Here is a 24,631-nt window from a genome sequence, read left to right on the forward strand (position 1 = left end):
GGATGCTGTGGCCATTTGCCCTTTATCTGCCATCATAGAAACATAGAAAAAAGCAGCAGAAAAGGGCTATAGCCCACCAACTCTGCCCATTCCAAGTATCCCCTCCCCTGAATTTACTCCCTTAAAGATCCCACGTGAGTATCCCATTTTCTCTTAAAATCCGTCACGCTGCTGGCCTTTATCACCTGGAGTGGGAGTCTGTTTCTATAACCATAAAGCCCTATGACCTCACAATGCAGATGTAAAGAGCTTTAGCCAATAGGAAGAGGAGATGCCAATGTTAAGAGCCTTAGCCAATAGGGAGAGGAGGAGATAGTGGATGCTGTGGCCATTTGGCCTTTATCTGCCATCATAGAAACATAGAAACATAGAAAAAAGCAGCAGAAAAGGGCTATAGCCCACCAAGTCTGCCCATTCCAAGTATCCCCTCCCCTGAATTTACTCCCTTAAAGATCCCACTTGAGTATCCCATTTTCTCTTAAAATCCCTCACGCTGCTGGCCTTTATCACCTGGAGTGGGAGTCTGTTCCAATGATCCACTACTCTTTTGGTGAAGAAGTACTTCCTGGAGTCGCCATGAAACTTCCCTCCCCTGATTTTCAGCGGATGCCCTCTGGTGGTCGAGGGTCCCATGAGCCAGAAGATATCATCTTCGGACTCGATGCGTCCCGTGATGTACTTATATGTTTCAATCATATCTCCCCGTTCTCTTCTTTCCTCAAGTGAGTACAGCCGCAATTTTTTTAATCTTTCTTCATACGTGAGATCCTTCAGCCCCAAGACCATCCTGGTGGCCGTTCGCTGAACCGACTCGTTCCTCAGCACGTCCTTTCGGTAGTGTGGTCTCCAAAACTGAACACAGTACTCCAAGCTAGGAGAAATGTTAGATGGAAATAGATGGAAACGCATATGGAAGGGACATTTAACTGCTGTTATGTCAAGCAGATTTTTTAATACAGCTTTGACATTCCAGTAATGCTCCATCGTTTAAGGCAACCTGGCCATTCTGATGTGCATTAATGCTACAGTCGGGCCGTTTTCTAACAGTGGTCATGTGCTAATGCCAATAGAATGCTTTATTTGCCACAAGGCTCATGTTATGCGATGAGCCCTCGGCAAATAGTGCACGTTAATGATGTTGGCATCCCCTAATAAAAATATCCCTTTAATCTTTTCCCAAAAAGAGCTGTTGCAGTGGTTAGAATGTTTTGGGTACGCAGATAAAAGTAAACCAGAGAGGTTTTAATTTCGAGATATAACATCAAGAAGCAGTTCCTGCAATTTATTTGACACTGTTTATGTTTATTACGATACGCTGAATCGCTTTTTTTAATAAATTGTTGGAAGCAGGATACTGGGTGGATGGACCTTTGTTCTGATCCAGTAGGGCTATTCTTATGTTCTTAAATTTCTCATTGAAATTCAAAAGTGGTTGCTGAGAAAACAGCAGAGAAACTCTAGGGCAGTGATTCCCAACCCTGTCCTGGAGGAACACCAGGCCAATCGGGTTTTCAGGCTAGCCCTAATGAATATGCATGAGAGAGATTTGCATATGATGGAAGTGATAGGCATGCAAATTTGCTTCATGCATATTCATTAGGGCTAGCCTGAAAACCCGATTGGCCTGGTGTTCCTCCAGGACAGGGTTGGGAATCACTGCTCTAGGGTGTTAACTTTTGGTTTTTTTTTCCTCTTATGTACATAAGAACATAAGAATTGCCGCTGCTGGGTCAGACCAGTGGTCCATCGTGCCCGGCAATCCACTCACGTGGCAGCCCCCAGGTCAAAGACCTGTGCCCTAACCCAGGGGTAGGCAATTCCGGTCCTCGCGAGCCGGAGCCAGGTCAGATTTTCAGGATATCCACAATAAATGTGCATGAGATAGATTTGTATCTCAAGGAGGCAGTGCATGCAAATCCATCTCATACATATTCATGGTGGATATCCTGAAAACCTGACCTGGCTCCGGCTCGCGAGGACTGGAATTGCCTACCCCTGCCCTAACCAATACCTACCCTACCTGCGTTCGATCTGGAGAGTGTTTTCCCCTATAACAGCCTCCGGAAGAGCGTTCCAGTTCTCTACCACTCTCTGGGTGAAGAAGAACTTCCTTACGTTTGTACGGAATCTATCCCCTTTCAACTTTAGAGAGTGCCCTCTCTTTCTCTCCACCTTGGAGAGGGTGAACAACCTGTCTTTATCTACCGAGTCTATTCCCTTCATTATCTTGAATGTTTCGATCATGTCCCCTCTCAGTCTCCTCTTTTCAAGGGAGAAGAGGCCGAGTTTCTCCAATCTCTCACTGTAAAGCAACTCCTCCAGCCCCTTAACCATTTTAGTCGCTTTAGTCGCTCTTCTCTGGACCCCATACATATGCTGGTGTGCCAACGCCAGATCGCACTAGTATCCTATAGTAGAATCTGGGTGCTTAGAAGCCTTTACAGTTTATTTTTAACATTAACTATACGACTAAACTTTGAACAAATCAAAGCAGTTTACAATAATAATTTTAAAAAATGAATATAAAGTTAAAAAAGAACTCCAATAAATTACAAGAAAGATGCATACACTCAAGACCATACCTAGCGGTCAAAAACAATCTATCAATTTTCTGGAAATTTCCTAGAAGATGCATCAGCACAAGCACTAAGAGGATGGAGGTGCAGTAAGAACATAAGATTTGCCGCTACTGGGTCAGACCAGTGGTCCATCGTGCCCAGCAGTCCGCTCACGCGGCGGCCCTTAGGTCAAAGACCAGTGCCCTATTTAAGTCTAGCCTTACTTGCATATGTTCTGTTCCAGTAGGAACTTATCCAACCTTATCTTGAATCCCTGGAGGGTGTTTTCCCCCTATAACAGCCTCCGGAAGAGCGTTCTAGTTTTCTACCACTCTCTGGGTGAAGAAGAACTTCCTAACTTTAGCAAGTATCCCTAATCCTCTAACCCAAATGGTAATGTGAAATAATCGGTTTTCAACAAATTCTTAATTTTTTTAATGAGAACATTCTGCTCTTATATCAACAGGAAGCTGATTCCATAAAAAACGAACTAACCAACAAAATGTCTTCTCTTTAGTAGATTCCCATCATGCCTTGGAAAGAGAAAGTACTATCGGCCTATGCTCCCTGGAAGATCTGAGGGCCCTCCCTGACACTGTTCTATCTAAGCTGAGCTAGAGGCCTCCAACTGTATTGCTACCAGTGCAGGGGTGGTGTTTCAATTGTTTGGAACAGGCAAGTTTCTTGGAATAATACAGTTTGCCTGTTCTTTACTATTGAAAATGTGACAGCGAAACAGCACCCCCCTCTGGCAGGACCTTAAGTGGAGAACTCCAGCTCACCTTAGAGGGAACAGTGTTCCCTGGTACATAAGACAAAACCATACATGCTAAATAAGATGGAATTTCTGTGTTTAATGCCTTATGAGCAACGACGGGTTAATAATTTAACTTTTCTTAAATTTGAACTGGCAACCAATGATATCGCGTACAAGAATGCCATGTTTACATTATCAAATAGGATCTCACATGCATCCTTGGGGGTGTGTAAAAGGTGGCACCCAGTGATAGAATTGACCACTTGGCACCTGTGCTGAACCGAAGCTTCGCTTCCATCAGACTTTCATGCTGTTGGAGAATGCCGCGTATAATTTTGAGGATGGAAACTTTCCATGATGATATTAAGATTCATATTGCAGTGGTGATGAAATAAGTTATGGGATATTATACAGCATAGTCTATAGGGTTGCAAAAGTCCAATAAATCTTCGTGGCATAGATGAATAAACAGGAGAGTCAAGAGGAATGATTGCCAAAATTAAACAGAATGCAGGAGAGATGATCAATGAAATGTGTTCATAAATTTACTGCCTACATAGTATTTACTCAGCTAATGGTGGTATACTTTACTTGTGACAAGAAGAAAGGCGAGTTGCTTTCTGAAACAGAAAAAAGGAAGATGCTGTTGAAACACTGTCCCATCTAAGCTGAGTAGAGTCCTCCACTTACACTCCTGCCAGTGGGTGGTGCTGTTTCGCTATCACATTCTCAATAGGGAGGGCTAGACAAGCTCTATGGGATTCCAGGAAACCTACCTGTCCCTAGCAATTGAAAACCCAGTATTGAAGCACCCTCCCCACTGACAGCAATGCAGTAGAAGGACTCAACTTAGAGGGAACAGTGCTATTGAAGCCTGAACTGGTGCTTTGGGAATATTGCTGGCTAATTGGTAGAATCTCAGGACCAATTAACTTTGAAATAACTAAGTGTGTACAGCTAATTGAGTGGATAGGCAGACTCCCATCCCTCCTATCCACTCCCATTAGTGGCCAGTCCCATGATGGTCAGGCCACTGTGGGGGAAGAAATGGCATTGAATCAGTTGGGTTTCCTTCAACGGCCATCTTTATTGGTTTTAGAAGCTGTGGAATTTCATAAGGAATCTGTCTCTGAGGATATAGATCCATTTAAAATGACTTTGTTTGATGTCTGGAAGGTTGTGAAAAAAACACAAACCTCTGAATCTAAGCTATGTAGTCCAGTACAAAAACTCTGTGACCTTTCTCAACACGTTACTTCAAAGTTTGAAGAAATTGATAATAAAATGGTTCATTTGAATAATATGATGAAGACATTGGAAGCTCAAGTGGTTACATTACAACAATCTGGACTGTATGGAATTAAAGATAGTCTGTATACTTTGAAGGAAATGTGGGAGAGGGTCAATATTATAGAGACGATTAAGTACCCACGTGGCATAAATGCATGAGGTGATTCTCTTTCATTTAAAAGGAAGCTCCGGAATGAGAGGGCATAGGATGAAGTTGAGAGGTGAAATAATTTTGTACAGAAAGGATGGTAGAGGTGGTGGAGACAAAGACCATGTCTGAATTCCAAGAAAGTGTGATGAGACAGGCATGTGGGATCTCTCAGGGAGAGTAGAAGATTGTGGATGGGCAGACTGGAATAGGCCATTTGGCCTTTACCTGCCGTCATGTTTCTATGATTTGAGAATGCTTTTCACTTCTCTCACCTTGGATTCTGCATCCCCTACCCTACTCACAGTCAATTTCAAGTCAATTTCAAGTTAGATTGTAAGCTCTTCCGAGCAAGGACCGTCTATAAATGTCAATATATACAGCATTGCGCATGCATTTCAGCGTTGTATAAATGATAAGTAGCAGAAGTGGTGGAATTTTGGAGAAGCTAGAGAATGAAGCTAGGGCCTCTAGTTTAAGATTCTGGAATTTTCCACAGTGTCAGTTACTTTCAGCAGGAGGTGCTGTTTGGACAGTATCTCAAGGAAGTTTTTGTCCCCGTCTAATTATAAATCTATTGTTATTAATAAAAGCTATTATTTACTTCAAAAAGTTGCAGGTACACAAGGTAGAGATCTGCACGGGAACAGGGATCGCGGGAATCCCGCCGGTCCCGCGGGAATCTCCCTCTAACCCACAGGACTCCTACGGGGACCCTCCTATGGCCCACGGGACTCCCACGGGGACCCCACTCTAGCCAACGGGACTCCCACGGGGATGGAAGGCTTTGGAAGCAGGGTTCGTCCATATAATATAATGGACACGTCAGCCTTAGTATAAGAGGGGGTTTATAAGTTAATTACCTGAACAGAAAACAAAAAAAGGGTTCCACCAAAGAGATTCCACAAGGAAAACAGCAGTGCAAACACAAAAGAAACTGTGGAATTGATGATCCTGTCAGAAGTAATTGCTGCTTTTTATGGGGACGGGCGGGGATGAAGGTAATTCCTTGCGGGGACGGGTGGGGACGGAAAGGATCCTGATGGGGATGGGTGGGGACAGAGAGGATCCTGGCGGGGACAGGTGGGGACAGAGAGGATCCTGGCGGGGACGGGTGGGGACAGAGAGGATCCTGACGGGGACGGGTGGGGACAGAGAGGATCCTGACGGGGACGGTTGGGGACGGAGAGGATCCTGGCGGGGACGGGTGGGGTTAGAGGATCCTGGCGGGGACGGGTGGGGACAGAGAGGATCCTGACGGGGATGGGTGGGGACAGAGAGGATCCTGACGGGGACGGGTGGGGACAGAGAGGATCCTGACGGGGATGGTTGGGGACGGAGAGGATCCTGGCGGGGACGAGTGGGGTTAGAGGATCCTGGCGGGGACGGGTGGGGACAGAGAGGATCCTGGCGGGGACGGGTGGGGACGGAGAGGATCCTGGTGGGGACGGGTGGGGACAGAGAGGATCCTGACGGGGACAGGTGGGGACGGAGAGGATCCTAACGGGGATGGGTGGGGACAGAGAGGATCCTGACGGGGACAGGTGGGGACAGAGAGGATCCTGATGGGGACGGGTGGGAACGGAGAGGATCCTGGCGGGGATGGGTGGGATTTCTGTCCCCACGCAACTCTCTAACACAAGGTGGAGAAGGGATGGAAGATTTGTCATCTGGTTTTATAAAATTGTATTATTTTTCAAACTAAAACAGTGCAATACATTTGATTGAACATAAAATATTACAGAGATCACACTATTTCTTATACAAATAATAAAAAATATCATCTATTTCACCCCCCACCCTCCTCTCAATTATTAATATAATAAAGACACATTTAGGGCTCCTTTTACAAAGGCGCGCTAGCGGTTTAACGCGTGTAATAGCGCACGCTAAACCGCCGGACGCGCTGGCCGCTACCGCCTCCTCTTGAGCAGGCGGTAGTTTTTGACCAGCGCGTGATGAAAAGTCGCGCGCGTTAATCCCGCTAGCGCGGCTTTGTAAAAGGAGCCCTTAGTGATTACATTGTGATAAAGAAGTAACATAAGAATTGCCATACGGGGACAGAACGAAGGTCCATCAAGCCCGTTTCCAACAGTGGCCAACCCAGGTCCCAAAGAGTAGCAACATTCCAGAGCTGAGATTGTGATGTCATAATGCTTCATTCCACTAATGTCTAAGAGCCAACCTCATCAGTGATGTCACAATGGCTTCATTATCCTATACTTGGCTCACATAAGAACATAAATGTTGCCATACTGGGACAAACTGAAGGTCCATCAAGCCCGGTCTCCTGTTTCCAACAGTGGCCAACCCAGATTCCAAGTAGCAAAACAGATTCTATGCTGCTTATGCTAGGAATAAGCAGTGGATTCCCCCAACCCATCTCAATAATGGCCTATGGACTTCTCTTTTAGGAAATTATCCAAGCCTTTTTTTAAACCCCGCTAAGCTAACTGATTTCACCACATTCTCCGGCAACGAATTTCAGAGTTGTGTGAAGAAATATTTTCTCTGGTTTGTTTTAAATCTATTACTTAGTAGCTTCACCGCATGTCCCCTAGTCCTAGTATTTTTGGAAACAGTGAACAAGTGATTCACATCTACCCTTTCCACGCCACTCATTATTTTATAGGCCTCTATCAAATCACCCCTGAGCCATCTCTTCTCCAAGCTGAAAAGGGAAGTCAGCCCATCCCTTTTATCATTTTTCTCGCCCTTCTCTGTACCTTTTCTAATTCTTCTATATCTTTATTGAGATACGGTGCGGCCTTACCATAGAGCGATACCAGGTCATTATAACATTTTCATCTTTGTTTCCATTTCTTTCCTGATAATTCTAACATAGTAACATAGTAGATGATGGCAGATAAAGACCCGAATGGTCCATCCAGTCTGCCCAACCTGATTCAATTTAAATTTTTTTTTTTTTTTTTTTTCTTCTTAGCTATTTCTGGGCGAGAATCCAAAGCTTTACCCGGTACTGTGCTTGGGTTCCAACTGCCGAAATCTCTGTTAAGACTTACTCCAGCCCATCTACACCCTCCCAGCCATTGAAGCCCTCCCCAGCCCATCCTCCACCAAACGGCCATACACAGACACAGACCGAGCAAGTCTGCCCAGTAACTGGCCTAGTTCAATATTTAATATTATTTTCTGATTCTAAATCTTCTGTGTTCATCCCACGCTTCTTTGAACTCAGTCACAGTTTTCCTCTCCACCACCTCTCTCGGGAGCGCATTCCAGGCATCCACCACCCTCTCCGTAAAGTAGAATTTCCTAACATTGCCCCTGAATCTACCACCCCTCAACCTCAAATTATGTCCTCTGGTTTTACCATTTTCCTTTCTCTGGAAAAGATTTTGTTCTACGTTAATACCCTTCAAGTATCTGAACGTCTGAATCGTATCTCCCCTGTCTCTCCTTTCCTCTAGGGTATACATATTCAGGGCATCTAGTCTCTCCTCATACGTCTTCTGGCGCAAGCCTCCTATCATTTTCGTCGCCCTCCTCTGGACCGCCTCAATTCTTAACATTCTATTTGCTTTCTTAGCAGCCGCCACACATTGAGCTGAGGGTTTCAACGCATCCTCCACAGTGACACCCAGATCATTTTCCTGGGCAGTGACTCATAACAGATCCCAGCATCACGCAGCTATAGTTCGGGTTCCTCTTTCCCACTTGCATCATTTTGCACTTGCTCACATTAAGGGCTCCTTTTACTAAATGACCGCGCGCTAAACCTTCGCGGTAACGCTTCCAGAATAATGCCAGCTTTTGTAAAAGGAGCCCTAAATGTCATCTGCCCTTTTGATGCCCAGTCTTCCCGTCTCACAAGGTCCTCTTGCAATTTGTCACAATCCTCTTGCGATTTAACAACTTTAATCAACTTTGTATCGTCAACAAATTGAATTATCTCACTAGTTCTTCCCATCTCTAGATCATTGAAGGGTATTAACGTAGAACAAAATCTTTTCCAGAGAAAGGAAAATGGTAAAACCAGAGGACATTATTTGAGGTTGAGGGGTGGTAGATTCAGGGGCAATGTTAGGAAATTCTACTTTACGGAGAGGGTGGTGGATGCCTGGAATGCGCTCCCGAGAGAGGTGGTGGAGAGTAAAACTGTGACTGAGTTCAAAGAAGCGTGGGATGAACACAGAGGATCTAGAATCAGAAAATAATATTAAATATTGAACTAGGCCAGTACTGGGCAGACTTGCACGGTCTGTGTCTGTAAATGGCCGTTTGGTGGAGGATGGGCTGGGGAGGGCTTCGATGACTGGAACCCAAGCACAGTACAGGGTAACGCTTTGGGTTCTTGCCCAGAAATAGCTAAGAAGAAAAAAATAAAAAATAAATAAATTTAAATTGAATCAGGTTGGGCAGACTGGATGGACCATTCGGGTCTTTATCTGCCGTCATCTACTATGTTACTATGTTAAAAGCAGCAGTCCCATCAAAGACCCTTGGGGAATCCCACTATTTACTCTTCTCCACTGAGAATACTGACCATTTAAACCTAATCTGTTTTCTGTCTGTCAACCAATTCTTAATAGGACATTACCTCCTAGCCCATAACTCTCTTTAATTTCCTCAGAAGTTTTTCATGAGTTACTTTGTCAAATGTATAGTAATGTTTCCTTAAAAGGGATATATATTCTTTGAGCCAGATCTATTGGAAAGATTGCTTTTGGATAATGAAGCTGTATGATGTTATCTACAAGGAGGAGCTGAAAACTTCTTAGCCTAACCTAGAAGAAAATGACGTGGATGATCTGAAAAAATGTCAAAAACATAGAATTGGCACTTTACAAAATCAGATAACCCTCTTTTCAGCTCCAGTGGCAAAATAACGCTCAGAATTTAGGAAGTTGGTTGGTTGGGCTGAGAACTTTTCAGCACCCCCTCGTAGTGAGTCAAGTCTAGGACAATCAAGCCATTGTGACATCACTGTTGAGGTTGGCTCTTATTGGTGGAATGAAGCATTATGACATCACAATCTCAGCTCTGGTTACCAGAGACTGAAACTCTTCATACGGCCAAGGGGTGCTGAAAAGTTCTCAGCCCAACCAAGAAGAGAATGACGTGGATATGGTTCAATCAATGATCTGAAACAATGTCAAAATGTAATTTTGCTTCTGCAAATTGGCACTTAAGGATATACGATAACCCTCTTTTCAGCTACAGTGGCAAAATAACACTCAGAATTTAGAAAGTTGGTTGGCTGGGCTAAGAACTTTTCTGCACCCGGATCTGGTTTTTGGTTGAGATCACCTTAATTACCAAAAAGAAAAAAACTGTATCGTGTCTTGTTTTTCTTATATTTTTTACCCCCCTTATATTGTTTACCCCCCCCCCCCCCAACGCTGCTCCGATAGGCCTTTAATTCCTATGATCTTCGTTGCAGTATCGGAGCATTTACCACTCCAGGCCACAATAAAAACCTCTACCACGGCTTAGTAAATGGGGGCCTAAGTGGTTTCTTATCCTCTCTTATTGGGGGCTGGGTTGTTTTTTGAGTAATGCAATTGATTATAAGCTACATTTTTTAAAAAGAGATATTGGAAATAGTTGTAGAAGACTTGAGTAGTCACAGCATTTGCAAATGTTTGACTTAAGCTTTATTTTTGATTTTGTTCTTCGTTTGAATTTATTTTTTCTGTTTGTTTTTTTTTTTTATTTTGTGCTCAGTGACTTTGTTTTATATATATTGAGTAAGCTGCACCATTTATTTGGGCCGGGAATTTTTTTTTTCTTCTGGTGTGGGAGATTTTTTTTCTTCTCGTCCCTTTTTCCGATATATAGGGCCAATGAGAATATTTATTTATTTAATGTATGTATAGACCACTTATAGGGCTCCTTTTACTGAGCTGCGATAGCGGTTTTAGTGCGCGCTTAGCGTGTGCTGTATTGCCGCGCACGCTAGACCTTAATGCCAGCATTGAGCTGGCGTTAGTTCTAGCCGCCTAGCATGGGTTTAGTGCATGCTAAAAATCCCTGCACGCACTAAAAACGCTATCACAGTTTCGTAAAAGGAAGCCTAAGAGGTTTACATTTGGGTACTTGAGCATTTTCCCCCCTATCTGTCCTGGTGGGCTCACGCCTCTACCTAATGTACCTGGGGCAAGTGGGGGGATTGGGCGACTTGCTGGGAGTCACAAGGAGTAGAGTGGGATTTGAGCCTACAACTTCAAGGTGCTAAGGCTGTAGTTCTGTCCACTGTGCCACACACTCGTCCCTTGGGGCAATACTTGGGAGAGGTTGATCCTTTCTTGCGTGTGGATCTCTTCTAGAACTTAGAGACCCGTTTGTTAATATTTTTGTGTATTATTAAGTGTCGGTCGCTGGCTGCAAAATATTAGTAAACTTGTTTTTTTTTGGTATAGGGTATGCAGCCATGTTATCAAAGGCCAATGCACCATATGAAGCACAAGTCAACAGGATCTGACTACAGGCTGTATAAATGCCTTGCAAAATTGCACGCTTATCTGAGATATGCTATTCTGAGATGTGTGGATCACTAAAATTGGCTGACCTGTCAATCAGTGCAACTAATTGGGTGGTAGCAATCAATTATTGGTGTTAATTGGCAACAATTTTGATTTTGGCCAGGTACTAGTAACCTGGATTGGCCACCGTGAGAATGGGCTACTGGGCTTGATGGACCATTGGTCTGACCCAGTCAGGCTATTCTTATGTTCCTACGTGAACCAAATATAGGACAATTAAGCCATGGTGACATCACTGATGAGGTTGGCTCTGAGGCATTATGACATCACAATCTAAGCTCTGGAATGTTGCTCTCACTGGGGTTCCGGAATCTTGCTATTCTTTGAGATGCTGGAATGTTGCCACTCCTTGGGTTTTGGCCAGGTACTAGTGACCTGGATTGGCCACCATGAGAGCGGGCTACTGGACTTGATGGACCATTGGTCTGACCCAGTAAGGCTATTCTTATGTTCCTACGTGAACCAAATATAGGACAATTAAGCCATGGTGACATCACTGATGAGGTTGGCTCTGAGGCATTATGACATCACAATCTAAGCTCTGGAATGTTGCTCTCACTGGGGTTCCGGAATCTTGCTATTCTTTGAGATGCTGGAATGTTGCCACTCCTTGGGTTTTGGCCAGGTACTAGTGACCTGGATTGGCCACCGTGAGAGCGGGCTACTGGACTTGATGGACCATTGGTCTGACCCAGTAAGGCTATTCTTATGTTCCTACGTGAACCAAATATAGGACAATTAAGCCATGGTGACATCACTGATGAGGTTGGCTCTGAGGCATTATGACATCACAATCTAAGCTCTGGAATGTTGCTCTCACTGGGGTTCCGGAATCTTGCTATTCTTTGAGATGCTGGAATGTTGCCACTCCTTGGGTTTTGGCCAGGTACTAGTGACCTGGATTGGCCACCGTGAGAATGGGCTACTGGGCTTGATGGACCATTGGTCTGACCCAGTCAGGCTATTCTTATGTTCCTACGTGAACCAAATATAGGACAATTAAGCCATGGTGACATCACTGATGAGGTTGGCTCTGAGGCATTATGACATCACAATCTAAGCTCTGGAATGTTGCTCTCACTGGGGTTCCGGAATCTTGCTATTCTTTGAGATGCTGGAATGTTGCCACTCCTTGGGTTTTGGCCAGGTACTAGTGACCTGGATTGGCTACCGTGAGAATGGGCTACTGGGCTTGATGGACCATTGGTCTGACCCAGTCAGGCTATTCTTATGTTCCTACGTGAACCAAATATAGGACAATTAAGCCATGGTGACATCACTGATGAGGTTGGCTCTGAGGCATTATGACATCACAATCTAAGCTCTGGAATGTTGCTCTCACTGGGGTTCCGGAATCTTGCTATTCTTTGAGATGCTGGAATGTTGCCACTCCTTGGGTTTTGGCCAGGTACTAGTGACCTGGATTGGCTACCGTGAGAATGGGCTACTGGGCTTGATGGACCATTGGTCTGACCCAGTCAGGCTATTCTTATGTTCCTACGTGAACCAAATATAGGACAATTAAGCCATGGTGACATCACTGATGAGGTTGGCTCTGAGGCATTATGACATCACAATCTAAGCTCTGGAATGTTGTTCTCACTGGGGTTCCGGAATCTTGCTATTCTTTGAGATGCTGGAATGTTGCCACTCCTTGGGTTTTGGCCAGGTACTAGTGACCTGGATTGGCCACCATGAGAGCGGGCTACTGGACTTGATGGACCATTGGTCTGACCCAGTAAGGCTATTCTTATGTTCCTACGTGAACCAAATATAGGACAATTAAGCCATGGTGACATCACTGATGAGGTTGGCTCTGAGGCATTATGACATCACAATCTAAGCTCTGGAATGTTGCTCTCACTGGGGTTCCGGAATCTTGCTATTCTTTGAGATGCTGGAATGTTGCCACTCCTTGGGTTTTGGCCAGGTACTAGTGACCTGGATTGGCCACCGTGAGAGCGGGCTACTGGACTTGATGGACCATTGGTCTGACCCAGTAAGGCTATTCTTATGTTCCTACGTGAACCAAATATAGGACAATTAAGCCATGGTGACATCACTGGTGAGGTTGGCTCTGAGGCATTATGACATCACAATCTAAGCTCTGGAATGTTGCTCTCACTGGGGTTCCGGAATCTTGCTATTCTTTGAGATGCTGGAATGTTGCCACTCCTTGGGTTTTGGCCAGGTACTAGTGACCTGGATTGGCCACCGTGAGAATGGGCTACTGGGCTTGATGGACCATTGGTCTGACCCAGTCAGGCTATTCTTATGTTCCTACGTGAACCAAATATAGGACAATTAAGCCATGGTGACATCACTGATGAGGTTGGCTCTGAGGCATTATGACATCACAATCTAAGCTCTGGAATGTTGCTCTCACTGGGGTTCCGGAATCTTGCTATTCTTTGAGATGCTGGAATGTTGCCACTCCTTGGGTTTTGGCCAGGTACTAGTGACCTGGATTGGCTACCGTGAGAATGGGCTACTGGGCTTGATGGACCATTGGTCTGACCCAGTCAGGCTATTCTTATGTTCCTACGTGAACCAAATATAGGACAATTAAGCCATGGTGACATCACTGATGAGGTTGGCTCTGAGGCATTATGACATCACAATCTAAGCTCTGGAATGTTGCTCTCACTGGGGTTCCGGAATCTTGCTATTCTTTGAGATGCTGGAATGTTGCCACTCCTTGGGTTTTGGCCAGGTACTAGTGACCTGGATTGGCTACCGTGAGAATGGGCTACTGGGCTTGATGGACCATTGGTCTGACCCAGTCAGGCTATTCTTATGTTCCTACGTGAACCAAATATAGGACAATTAAGCCATGGTGACATCACTGATGAGGTTGGCTCTGAGGCATTATGACATCACAATCTAAGCTCTGGAATGTTGTTCTCACTGGGGTTCCGGAATCTTGCTATTCTTTGAGATGCTGGAATGTTGCCACTCCTTGGGTTTTGGCCAGGTACTAGTGACCTGGATTGGCCACCGTGAGAGCGGGCTACTGGACTTGATGGACCATTGGTCTAACCCAGTAATACTATTCTTATGTTCTTATGCATGTATCATGCTACACACTAATCTATAAAGATCGTCACACAAATCTTTTAGCATGCATCTGAAAAGGAGTTATGGCCATGGGAGGGTCAAGAGCGTTCACTGAAGATTCGGGGGATCCACACCTAACGTACACAATAAGATTTACCCCAGGTTTCAGTTGATGTAAATCCTTGCACCCAAACTTTGCATGGAACTTGGCTCTGAGAAGAACTATTTTATAAATAATGCCCTACTTAGAGTGCCAGAGTGATTTTTTTTTCAGGGACTGGGTAAAACGAGGATTCCGCGGACCCCACCGACCTTGCGGTTCTCTCTCGCATGGCCTTAAAACTCTGCTTACCTTGGAGGTAAGCAGGATCTGCGAGGCCTGCGGAAGTTAAAAAAGGATCCCTGTGGACACTTTCTTTTTAAGGCCTGCGCTTTAGCGCCAAGGGATCCAGGGGGCCCCCCGGGTAGAAGGCATTTGGGGCACTGGGGTGCAGAAAATCTGGGCACAACAGAAAGGGAGAGCTAGGATGAGAGAGCAGGAAAAGCGCACTGTATTTAGCACCTGCGATCCCAACCACAAACGGAAAAGAAACCAGCAAGGGTAGACGTTAAAAAGCGGACCCCCCACGGATCTAAAAGCACATGGCCTTAAAAAGAAAATGGCTGTGGCATGGAGGTCCCCATTTTTTTTTTACTCCCACCGACCTCACAGATCTCGCTCGCCCTATGGATCCTCGTTTTAACTCTCATGGACCTCACGGATCCCGCTGGTGGGGTGAGCAGGGTCCGTGAGGTCTGTGAGAGTTAAAACGAGGATCCCTGAGGACACCATGCCACAACCGCTTTCTTGTAAAGGAGAGATCTGCGGGGTCCGCGGGATCCTTTTTTTTCTGTGTCTTTTACTAAACCTAGCCCGGCGCAGCGTAGCATGGATTAACCCTTCAGCGCACTTTATTATATAGATTCAATATCAGAGAGAGAGAGAGAGAAAAAAAAATAACCCACCCCAAGCTATGATGACATCAAATCTAGGAACACCTGCTTGCATGGACGATGGTCTTCTTAGAGGGCAGTAGAGCCCAGCGTTTTGGTAATCTCTGAAGCAATCAATGATCTTTGTTCAATCTCAGCATTCACACAGGCAGTGTGAAACAGAGCCCAACCCCCCTTTACCCCCCCCTTTAAAAAAAAAAAAATCTTGCTAAGGCATAAGAAAAATAAATGTAGGTTTAGAACGTGCTGGTTTTTATGAAGAACAAACTAAGCTTTTATTTTTGGTTTCCTGTGAGATGCATACCCCCCCCTCTTTTCTGTTTCCATGGGCATCACCAACAAGTGTGTGGCGGGGAGGGGGGGAGCTTTAAGTTTCAGCTCCCGTTGCGAGCAGGGTGAGTCTCTTGTCTTGCCTCTCGGCATCCAGAAATCGCTGGTGCGGGTGGTGCGAGCGTGCGTGCCCGCCTCGCCTCCTCCCTTTTCCTTTCGCCCCCGTCTCTCCCTCCTCGTCAGGATCACACTGCTTTGATTCTCTCGCTCTCAGTAAACAGCTGAGGCGCTCGGCTTTTCTTTTTTTTTTTTTTTTTCCTTCTCTCCTCCTTTGGACGGGCGACAGCAGCTCCTCTCTGGATACAGAAGCGTGCAGGTTTTTGGAAGGCTGGGTGCACCTGTCCTCCCCCTCCTCCTCCTTTGCAGGTTCATCTTCTTTTATCCTTGGGTGTCCATTCTTGGCCGGTGCTTGGGGGTGGGGGGTTTGTGGGGTGTGTGAGGGGGGGGGCGAGAGCAGCAGAGTACTAGCAAAGGCATCCAAGGAAGGGGTGATGAAGGGCAGAGCGAATTAAAGCCTAGCTGTGATCACTTGGAGTCGGTGCTTGCCAAAAATGCTCCATGCATCTTAATTTGCCCATCACAACGGGCTCCTTCCGAGGCTGTTTCTTTAGCTGTCCCTCGCTGTAATCCACCAAAAAAAAAAAAGGTTTGGGTCTTTTTTTTTTTCCTCTAATTTTCTAAGAGTTGCTGGAGGGGGTGGAGGGGGGGGGGTCGGTTCAGGCCTGACTGCAGAATTTGCTGTAGAGGGAATTCAAAAGACATCTCTTCTGATTGCAGCTCACTTTTATTATATGTTCTTAAAATCAGCTGGGTTTCCCCCCTCCCCCCCCTCCACTGTAGTTTGTCAAAAGCCCTGCTGCGTTTTTTTCACAATTTTCTCTCTTTTTTTTTTATGATTCTTTAGGGAAATAAATGACTATTGTGAGCTTAGATCTATTATCTGCTTTTGACTTTTTATTTCCCTGGCTGGAAACCATTTCTCGATGCGTCGTGGATTTCTGCAAAACCTGGGGGGGGAGGGAAGGGGGGAGAGCTTTAATTTTTCTGATAATTGTAAGCGCATCTTGGAACTTTTACTTCCCTGAATATGGCTTTGCTGCTTCTTTCACCAGTGCAGACTTTCAGTCCCCAGCCTGTGTGTGTGTGTGTGGGGGGGGGGGGATATTTATTTTTAAATATTCCCTTTATTGAACTGCTAGATGCGATGTCTAGAGCATTTTCATAAGAGTACAGACCAGCTTATAAAATGTGCTGTTTGATCTCTCTGATCTTGTGTGCATCTTGTCCTCCTCTCCACTGATTTCATCTACCTTTTTTTTTTTTGCAGATGTGTCAATTTTAATTCTGCCTAGTAGGTGGGACTTGGTGACTTTAGCACCCAGGTTTTTTTTTGTTATTTTTTTTTTATTGTTATTATTTTATTTCTTATCTTCTGTTGCGATTTTCAGAAGTCTCTCAGACGTCCTGGGGGAACCCCCCCTCCCCCAACAACCTGGAATCGACGCCACTCAGGGGGGGGGTCGACAGATTCACTATGTACTTCAGAGAACTGGGCTCCTGAACCGTTTGGCAAAATGGGTTTAGCTCCTGGAGGATTTTGCATCTGATTGCTGATCAAGTCGCACAGGGGAGGCTTTCCCCCCCCTCTCCCCCTCCCCCCCGCCTTGGTTTCCTTCCCCCCCTTTCTTCGGGTTAAAAAGCAACTGTCGGAGATGGATGTGTCTTTTTGCCCAACCAAGTGCCGTTTCTGGAGGATTTTCTTGCTGTGGAGCGTTTGGCTGGACTATTCGGGTTCGGTGTCGGCTTGCCCTCCTAACTGTGCGTGCAGCGAGACCGAAATCGGCTGCCGAAAGCCGGATGATGGCAACATCTTCCCCCTCTTGGAAGGGCAGGAGTCGGGGAGCAGCAACGGCGTCAACATCACCGACATCTCCAGGAATATCACTTCAATGTAAGTCCAGGGCCTTTTTTGGGCTACTCCCATCCCTCCAGAAATAGGGGCTACATTGGTTAAGCTAAGTTGTAAAGCATGGGGGGGGGGAGTGGGGGGGAGTTACAGCTGCAGATAGTTTTCAGGTGTAACTCAGTTGCATTGCTTATAGAGGACCAATGCTCCACCTGCGGTTTTCACTTCCACGGTGCTTTTTTGGTTAAGGCTCCCTCTCACCCCCCCAATTGAAAGGCACATTTCGTCCATTTTGTGCCTGTTGGAAAAATGCTGAATATTATGACACCAGTTCTCACGTCCTAGTGTCGCCAAAAGCCAATGGTGCAGCTCATAGCTGAATACACTGAACCGTGATTGAGTCCATAAGCAGAGAGAATGCTAAGGTGAAGCAAGGTGACAGCTTGTTGGCGTGTTATATTATATTCTGTTCTGTTTGGGGTTTTTTTTTTAAAAAAAAGCAAAAACCCTAAGAAATGCAGACAAGTTCTTAGCCTGGCCATGGGCAAATCAGCTGTCATTGGTTTACCACACACACACACTTACACAGTCTCTTACATACACTGTAGACGCTGAAGGTGGTTTCTGCCTTCTCACATTTGAGAAGACTTTTCCGATAATCTGGTTCATATCAGGCTCATACCTCTACAATGAAATGCACTATCCATCTATCTTTGAATGCTAATACTTTGTTGTGGGAAAAATTAGAACACGGAAGATATTACTTTACCTGTAATGAGGAGTTTAAGAGAAAAAAAAAAAATTGTATGTCAATATTTTTCTTCCTTGCATCATGTCCTCAGACACATAAAGATGGTTGGTTTTTTTTATTTTTATTTTTTGTATATACGTTCGCCTTTGCCTTGGAATTATCATCTCATGCCTTATTCCCCCATGTCAGTGTTAAAAGTCAAGCCGCTGGGAGGATTGCCCCCCTTTGGGCAATCGGTTCCGTCCCATGAGGGGTTAATTCTTTATTGCACTTGAGAAACAGTCCGAGACAGACAGGACGTGCTGTAGCTTTGGATAATCCCTTTCCAGAGGCGGCGAGTGTTTTGTCACAGTGAAATTGGCTGCAAAGCCCCAAAGAATAATTGAAATGCCACTTTAAATGAACTCGTGTCCTGCCTTCCTAGGATAAAGGTGGCCAAAACCAGTACAGCGATGCCGCCGTTAACAGGTTTCTTGCGCCACGAACAGTCGTCTAGTCTTTTCTTTTTCAGGTCTGGCTCCAGAAAAAAAAAAAAAAAAGAGACTGTCCAGTGTTCAGAGTGTGGTCTCTTTCTAGCAAATCCCCATTAAAATTAAAATGTCTCTTTTTTTTTTTTTGCCATGTTGTTCGCTTTTCTTCTGCATACAATTTCTTCCCTATATATACAGTTGGAATGGAATGATTATGGGCAGGCTGTATTTGGAATTTTTTTTTGCTTTTAAGCTCCTCGGTACAATGATGAGAACACCAAGCATCTGACAGGTTGTATTGAAGTAGGGGTGGTGCAGCAAATCACCAGTGCTGGATCTGTATATAAACCGATGGTAAAGGAATTTGAAAGAAAAGTGCAGAATGTGGAAGGGACTAATAGCCCAGTGGAGCGGACTGCGTGCTGAAAATTTTAGATGGATATTTCCAAAGGCGTTTTAACTTGGACAACATCGGATTTTTAAAAGTGCAGCTCCAGGAATCTCCAAATCTCAAGTACATGTCAATTATCCCCCTCCTTTACAAAGCCGCTTTTTTTAGGGCTGGCCGCAGCGGTAACAGCTCGGACGCTCCTAGGAATTCCATGAGCGTCGGAGCAGTTACCGCGGTGGCCGGCGCTAAAAACGCCAGCGTGGCTTTGTAAAGGAGAGCAGTTTCTAAAGACCAAAATATTTCTTCTGATTATTATTATTATTTTTTTTGTTCAAAGCACGTTTTGTAGTCATTTTTGCTACAGGTCGTGAGATTGACAGAAGGGCCAGGCGATATTTCATGTAAATACCTCTGCTGTGCTGGAGCTGTGAAGGGAGGGCTTCCGAGTTTTGGCTCTTGACTCCACCTCCCTTCGTGTTTCCAGTATGGCACCATGAGTTAGAATTCCGAGTCATCTGCTATAGCCCATGGAAACAGCTAACTCATTACATTCACAAGGCAGGAGGACTGTGTCGGGGAATCACAGACATCTCCTAGTTGTTGGAGAAAGATTAAGACAAAGGCAACACCCCCAACTATAAAAGAAGCTATGTGTGGATTTTGGTTGTTGGTGGTTGTGGTTTTTTTTAAGCGTGAAGATTCAGAAGGTTTCAGGGCTCAGAAATCATTTGCTCTTGGGTGGAACGTCGTTGCAAGATAATGGCTGAGCAGCATTGGAACGGGCACCTACCCTACTGTTGCTTCCGAGGGCGAGCTATTTTGCATGGGTGAGAAGCCCAGAATTTCACTACCTCTTCGTTTTTCGCATTCAGTTGTTTGACCCGTCTAATGGCACTAGTACTGAAGTACCTCATGGCACGACCGAACACTTTCGGAACAACGCCGTTACTGTTGGAGATCTGTTCGCTTGATGTCTAGTACAGTTTAGATGGCACCCGATGGGAATTTAAGTACACAGATGGCCATTTCGCATTGCATTGCATGTCAACATCGCATTGGCTTGATAGCCTGCTCTTGAAATGTGTTACGGTCTCTTGGGTCCCTCTCCCCATCCACAGCAAAGAGTGGTAAAAACCCAAGAAAAGGTTGTTACGAAATCCTCAGGATGAGGGCGCCCAGGAAACTGCATTTTCTGCCTTTTGATCAAAAATACATAAGTATTGTTACTGTTTCGTTGAACTAGACATTGTGGACATTTGCAGGCTATTTTAGAAGTTCTCATATACCCTCTGCACAGTGATATCAGATGTTCATTTGCTGTTATTTCTTCATATGTATGTTTTTCTAGATATGTAGATGTGTTTTTGTGCCTCTTTATGTCCCATGATCCATCTGGATTTCCCTCCCCCAAACCCCCCCTCCCCCGAACATGGACGTTTGTATATGCTTACCTGCTCTGTATATTCATATATTAAATTATATTTTGCTGATAGGAGCTCAATTGATGCAACATTCATAATCAAAGCCTGTGTAACTAATTTAGTGTTAATGATGCTTATTTATGAATTGAGTTGACGAGAAGTCTCAGTTAATTACTACTCTAATGTCTGTTTTTCTCATTTTTCTTTCTGAAAAGCTGAAAGGCCCACTCTTCCTGTTTTAGATTCTGCATGGGCATAGAAAGATGATGTTTGTTGCACACACACACGGATCCAAGGTCAGGGATGTAGATTCAATAAGGCTGGTAGAGATAATGGACCACAATTAATTTGTAGCACAATCCATTACATGCATCGAATGACTGATGGAAGAGAGCGTCAGGATGGGTTTTGAGAGACTCCCAATCATATCGGCGTGCCTTTTGGACATCACTCACTGTTCAGGATGGGCAACTTGAGCTCAATCAACTTTTGGGCTTTATGGGCTGTTCTAGAACTGGGAACTCTTAAGAGAGAATCCATGTGTAGTTCTCATCCCCCCCCTTTAAAAAAAACCCAAAAAAACCCATTATAGCGTTTGTTAGTGTAGGCTGGTGCGCTGAATGCTCTGAGCTGCTCCCAACACCATAAGGTCCTATGAGCATCGGGAGCAGCGCAGAACATTCAGTGTGCCAGCCTGTGCTAAAAAAAAGCTATCACAGTTTTGTAAAAAGGGGGGGGGGGAGGGTTAATGCATTGGTCTTGTCATAATGTACCATATTTAATTTATTTATTTATTTAAAAATGTATAACCCGCATATCCTACAGTTCTAGGTTTGTAACAGCATAACATAGAGAATGAAATATCATACCAAACAAAATATAATAAAAACATTGAAACATAAAATAAATAAAGACTAAAAATAACATTTTAACATCATAATAGGCATTAAGAACAGAGCCTAAGTCAACAAACTTCAATCAAAAGAAGATAAGAAAGGTAGAGTAATACTAAAAATCAAATAATTAGAAAAACATTTTCTCCAATAGCCAAGTCTTAACTATCTTCCTGAACTGCAAGATGCCAGAAACCTGCCTATTTTTATCCCATTTTCCAGTAATCTAGGCACCATCAGGCACAAGAGCATAACATAAGAACATAAGAATAGCCTTACTGGGTCAGACAAAAGGTCCATTATGCCCAGTTGCCCATTCTCACGGTGGCCAATCCAGGTCCCTACTACCTGGCCAAAACCCAAGGAGTAGCAACATTCCAGCATCTCAAAGAATAGCAAGATTCTGGAACTCCAGCGAGAGCAACATTCCAGTGGTGAGATTGTGATGTCATAATGCCTCAGTCCACAGTGCCTCAGAGCCAACCTCATCAGTGATGTCACAATGGCTTAATTGTCCTATATTTGGTTCATGTAGGAACATAAGAATAGCCATACTGGGTCAGACCAGTGGTCCATCAAGCCCAGTAGCCCGTTCTCACAGTGGCCAATCCAAGTCCCTAGTACCTGGCCAAAATCCAAAGAGTAGCAACATTCCAGCATCCAGTAATGCAAAGAATAGCAAGATTCCGGAACTCCAATGAGAGCAACATTCCAGAGCTGAGATTGTGATGTCATAATGCCTCATTTCCAACCTCATCAATGATGTTACAATGGCTTAATTGGTCCTATAGGGTCAGGTATGAACATAACAATAGCCATACTGGGTCAGATAAATGTTCCATGTTGCCCTGTAGCCCATCTTCACGGTGGCCAATCCAGGTCACTAGTACCTGGCCAAAACCCAAAGAGTAGCAACATTCCATGCTACCGATCCAGGGCAAGCATTGGCTTCCCCCATGTCTGTCTCAATAACAGACTATGGACTTTTCCTCCAGGAATTTGTCCAAACCTTCCTTTAAACCAGCTACGCTATCCGCTCTTACCACACCCTCTGGCGTTCCAGAGCTTAACTATTCTCTAAGTGAAAAAAAAAAATTCCTCCTATTGGATTTAAACGTATTTCCCTGTAACTTCATCGAGTGTCCCCCTAGTCTTTGCCCAAAATCTTTCAATGATCATCCCCTGGCCATGCCTCCTTTTCAGATTCACACACTAGAACTGACTTTAGAGAATGTGCCTACCGAGTTGTGCGTGCAACTTCTAGTGCCAGTTAGCACAAATCAGCTGTGTGATCTGATTTGTATGCACAACTTAAAGCGCTATATTAAGAATTTGGGCCTCAGCCTTATATTGGCCAGGAAGAAAATTTAGGGGTCTTTTTAGTAAGGCGCGCTAACTGTTTTAGCACACACTAAAAAATCTAGCGCGCCTTAGTAAAAGGACCCCTTAGATGGTAAACCCAGTAAGGACAGAAAAAAATGCCTGCATACTAAGTAGTAGATTTAAAACAAACCGGAGAAAATATTTCTTCACATAACATGTAACTAAACTCTGAAATTCGTTGCCGGAAAGTGTGATGAAATCAGCTTAGCAGGGTTTAAAAAAGGTTTGGATAATTTCCTGAAGAGAAGTCCATAAGCCATTATTGAGATAGCCTGGGGAAATCTACTGCTTATTCCTAGGATAAGCAGCATAAAATCTGTTTTACTCCTTGGGATCTAGGTAGGTACTTGGGACCTGGGTTGGCCACTGTTGGAAGCAGGATGCTGGGCTTGATGGACCTTCGGTCTGTCTCAGTATGGAAATTCTTAAGTGAGCCAAGTATAGGACAGTCAAGCCATTGTGACATCACTGCTGAGGTTGGCTCTTAGGCATTGGTGGAATGAGGCATGATGACATCACAATCTCAGTTCTGGAATATTGCTACTCTTTGGGTTTCTACCAGGTACTTGGGACCTGGATTGGCCACTGTTGGAAACAGGATACTGGGTTTGATGGACCTTCGGTCTGTCCCAGTATGGCAATTCCCATATTCTTAATAAATATAAACAGCTTTGGTTGTTCCACAGAAAGGCAGTATGGGGGGGAAAAAACCTTTTATTTGCATGGAGTATGAGTAGACAACAAGTTGTTCCAAGATAAACATAAAAGGGGATAATTCTGTAACGTGGATTGTAACATTTCTACGCATCTTACATACATAAATGTTTAGAATACACTTCTCCCTCTGAATCTGCGAGGGTTAGGGGCAGAGCCGGCTCGCGAATAAGGAAAATCGTGGCTAACTTTTAGGGCCGACTCTGACCCACTCCCGCCTCCCTCCTGCGTTCCCGGATCTCCCCAGACCTTTACCTGGTGGTCTAGCGGTGACGCGGGGCAGGAGCAATCTTTCTACACTCCTGCCCCATGCAGAGCCATCATCAAAAATGGCCGCCGTGAGTTCCCGCGGTCTCAAGAGACTACAACGGGAACTCAAAGCAGCCATCTTTGATGACGGCTCTGCACGGAGCAGGAGCATAGGAAGATCACTTCTCCCCCGCGTCACCACCAGACCACTAGGTAAGGTCTGGGGAGGTCCGGGATGCAGTGATGGATCCGATTCAGCCTTAAAAAAAATAGGAGGCAAAAAATTGCGAATAACTGAATTCACGAGTACTAAACCCGCGGATTCGGAGGTAGAAGTGTAATGACATTTCTGGGTCTGCATAAACATACATAATTGTGAAAATTTCACCTAAGAGCTATTCTGTGAATTAACCACATAACTTAAATATCTTGTGATTTGTACAGGGTAACCTGAAAAACTGCTATAAACTTCTACGAACCAAGTACAATGAAACATTTAGATTGCTTTGTTTCATATAAATAGTTGCCATGCTTGGTCACTTGAACGTATGTTAAACCGATCAATAAATCCCAACGTATTGAATTAATTTAATGCACTTCTTAACTAGCTTACGGGCAATAATGGCCTTCGTCAGGTCCAAATGAAATGAGCAGGTCAGAGCGGAAGATGACCCTGCCTGAGCACGCAGATGGTTGCATAAGAGCATGCTGAAGTTGGGACAAAGCAGGATCGCATAATCGTTTATTTCTTTCACTGAAAAACTAACGATTAAAGGACCTCAAATCAGAGCTCCCCCTAGGGGCGCAAACCCAA

At 44.7% G+C, this 24,631-nt stretch overlaps 1 protein-coding gene across 6 annotated transcripts in view; it reads left to right on the plus strand.

Annotated features, from left to right (window-relative positions):
• The window catches only part of NTRK3 (neurotrophic receptor tyrosine kinase 3), a 1,004,345-nt gene that overhangs the window by 361,332 nt on the left and 618,382 nt on the right, over positions 1–24,631 (plus strand). The window contains exon 1 of one of the 6 annotated variants that reach the window (XM_033920397.1): positions 17,349–17,590. The exons of 4 other annotated variants lie outside the window; for them this stretch is intronic. In XM_033920397.1, the coding sequence (XP_033776288.1) occupies positions 17,352–17,590 (239 nt within the window). In that variant the 5' untranslated portion in view covers positions 17,349–17,351. Of the gene's footprint in view, positions 1–17,348; positions 17,591–24,631 lie in introns of those variants that run through there. One more of the 6 variants, XM_033920398.1, reaches the window with a different exon arrangement.

Source organism: Geotrypetes seraphini, chromosome 14 (genome assembly GCF_902459505.1).
Source record: "Geotrypetes seraphini chromosome 14, aGeoSer1.1, whole genome shotgun sequence".
Taxonomy (NCBI): Eukaryota; Metazoa; Chordata; class Amphibia; order Gymnophiona; family Dermophiidae; genus Geotrypetes; species Geotrypetes seraphini.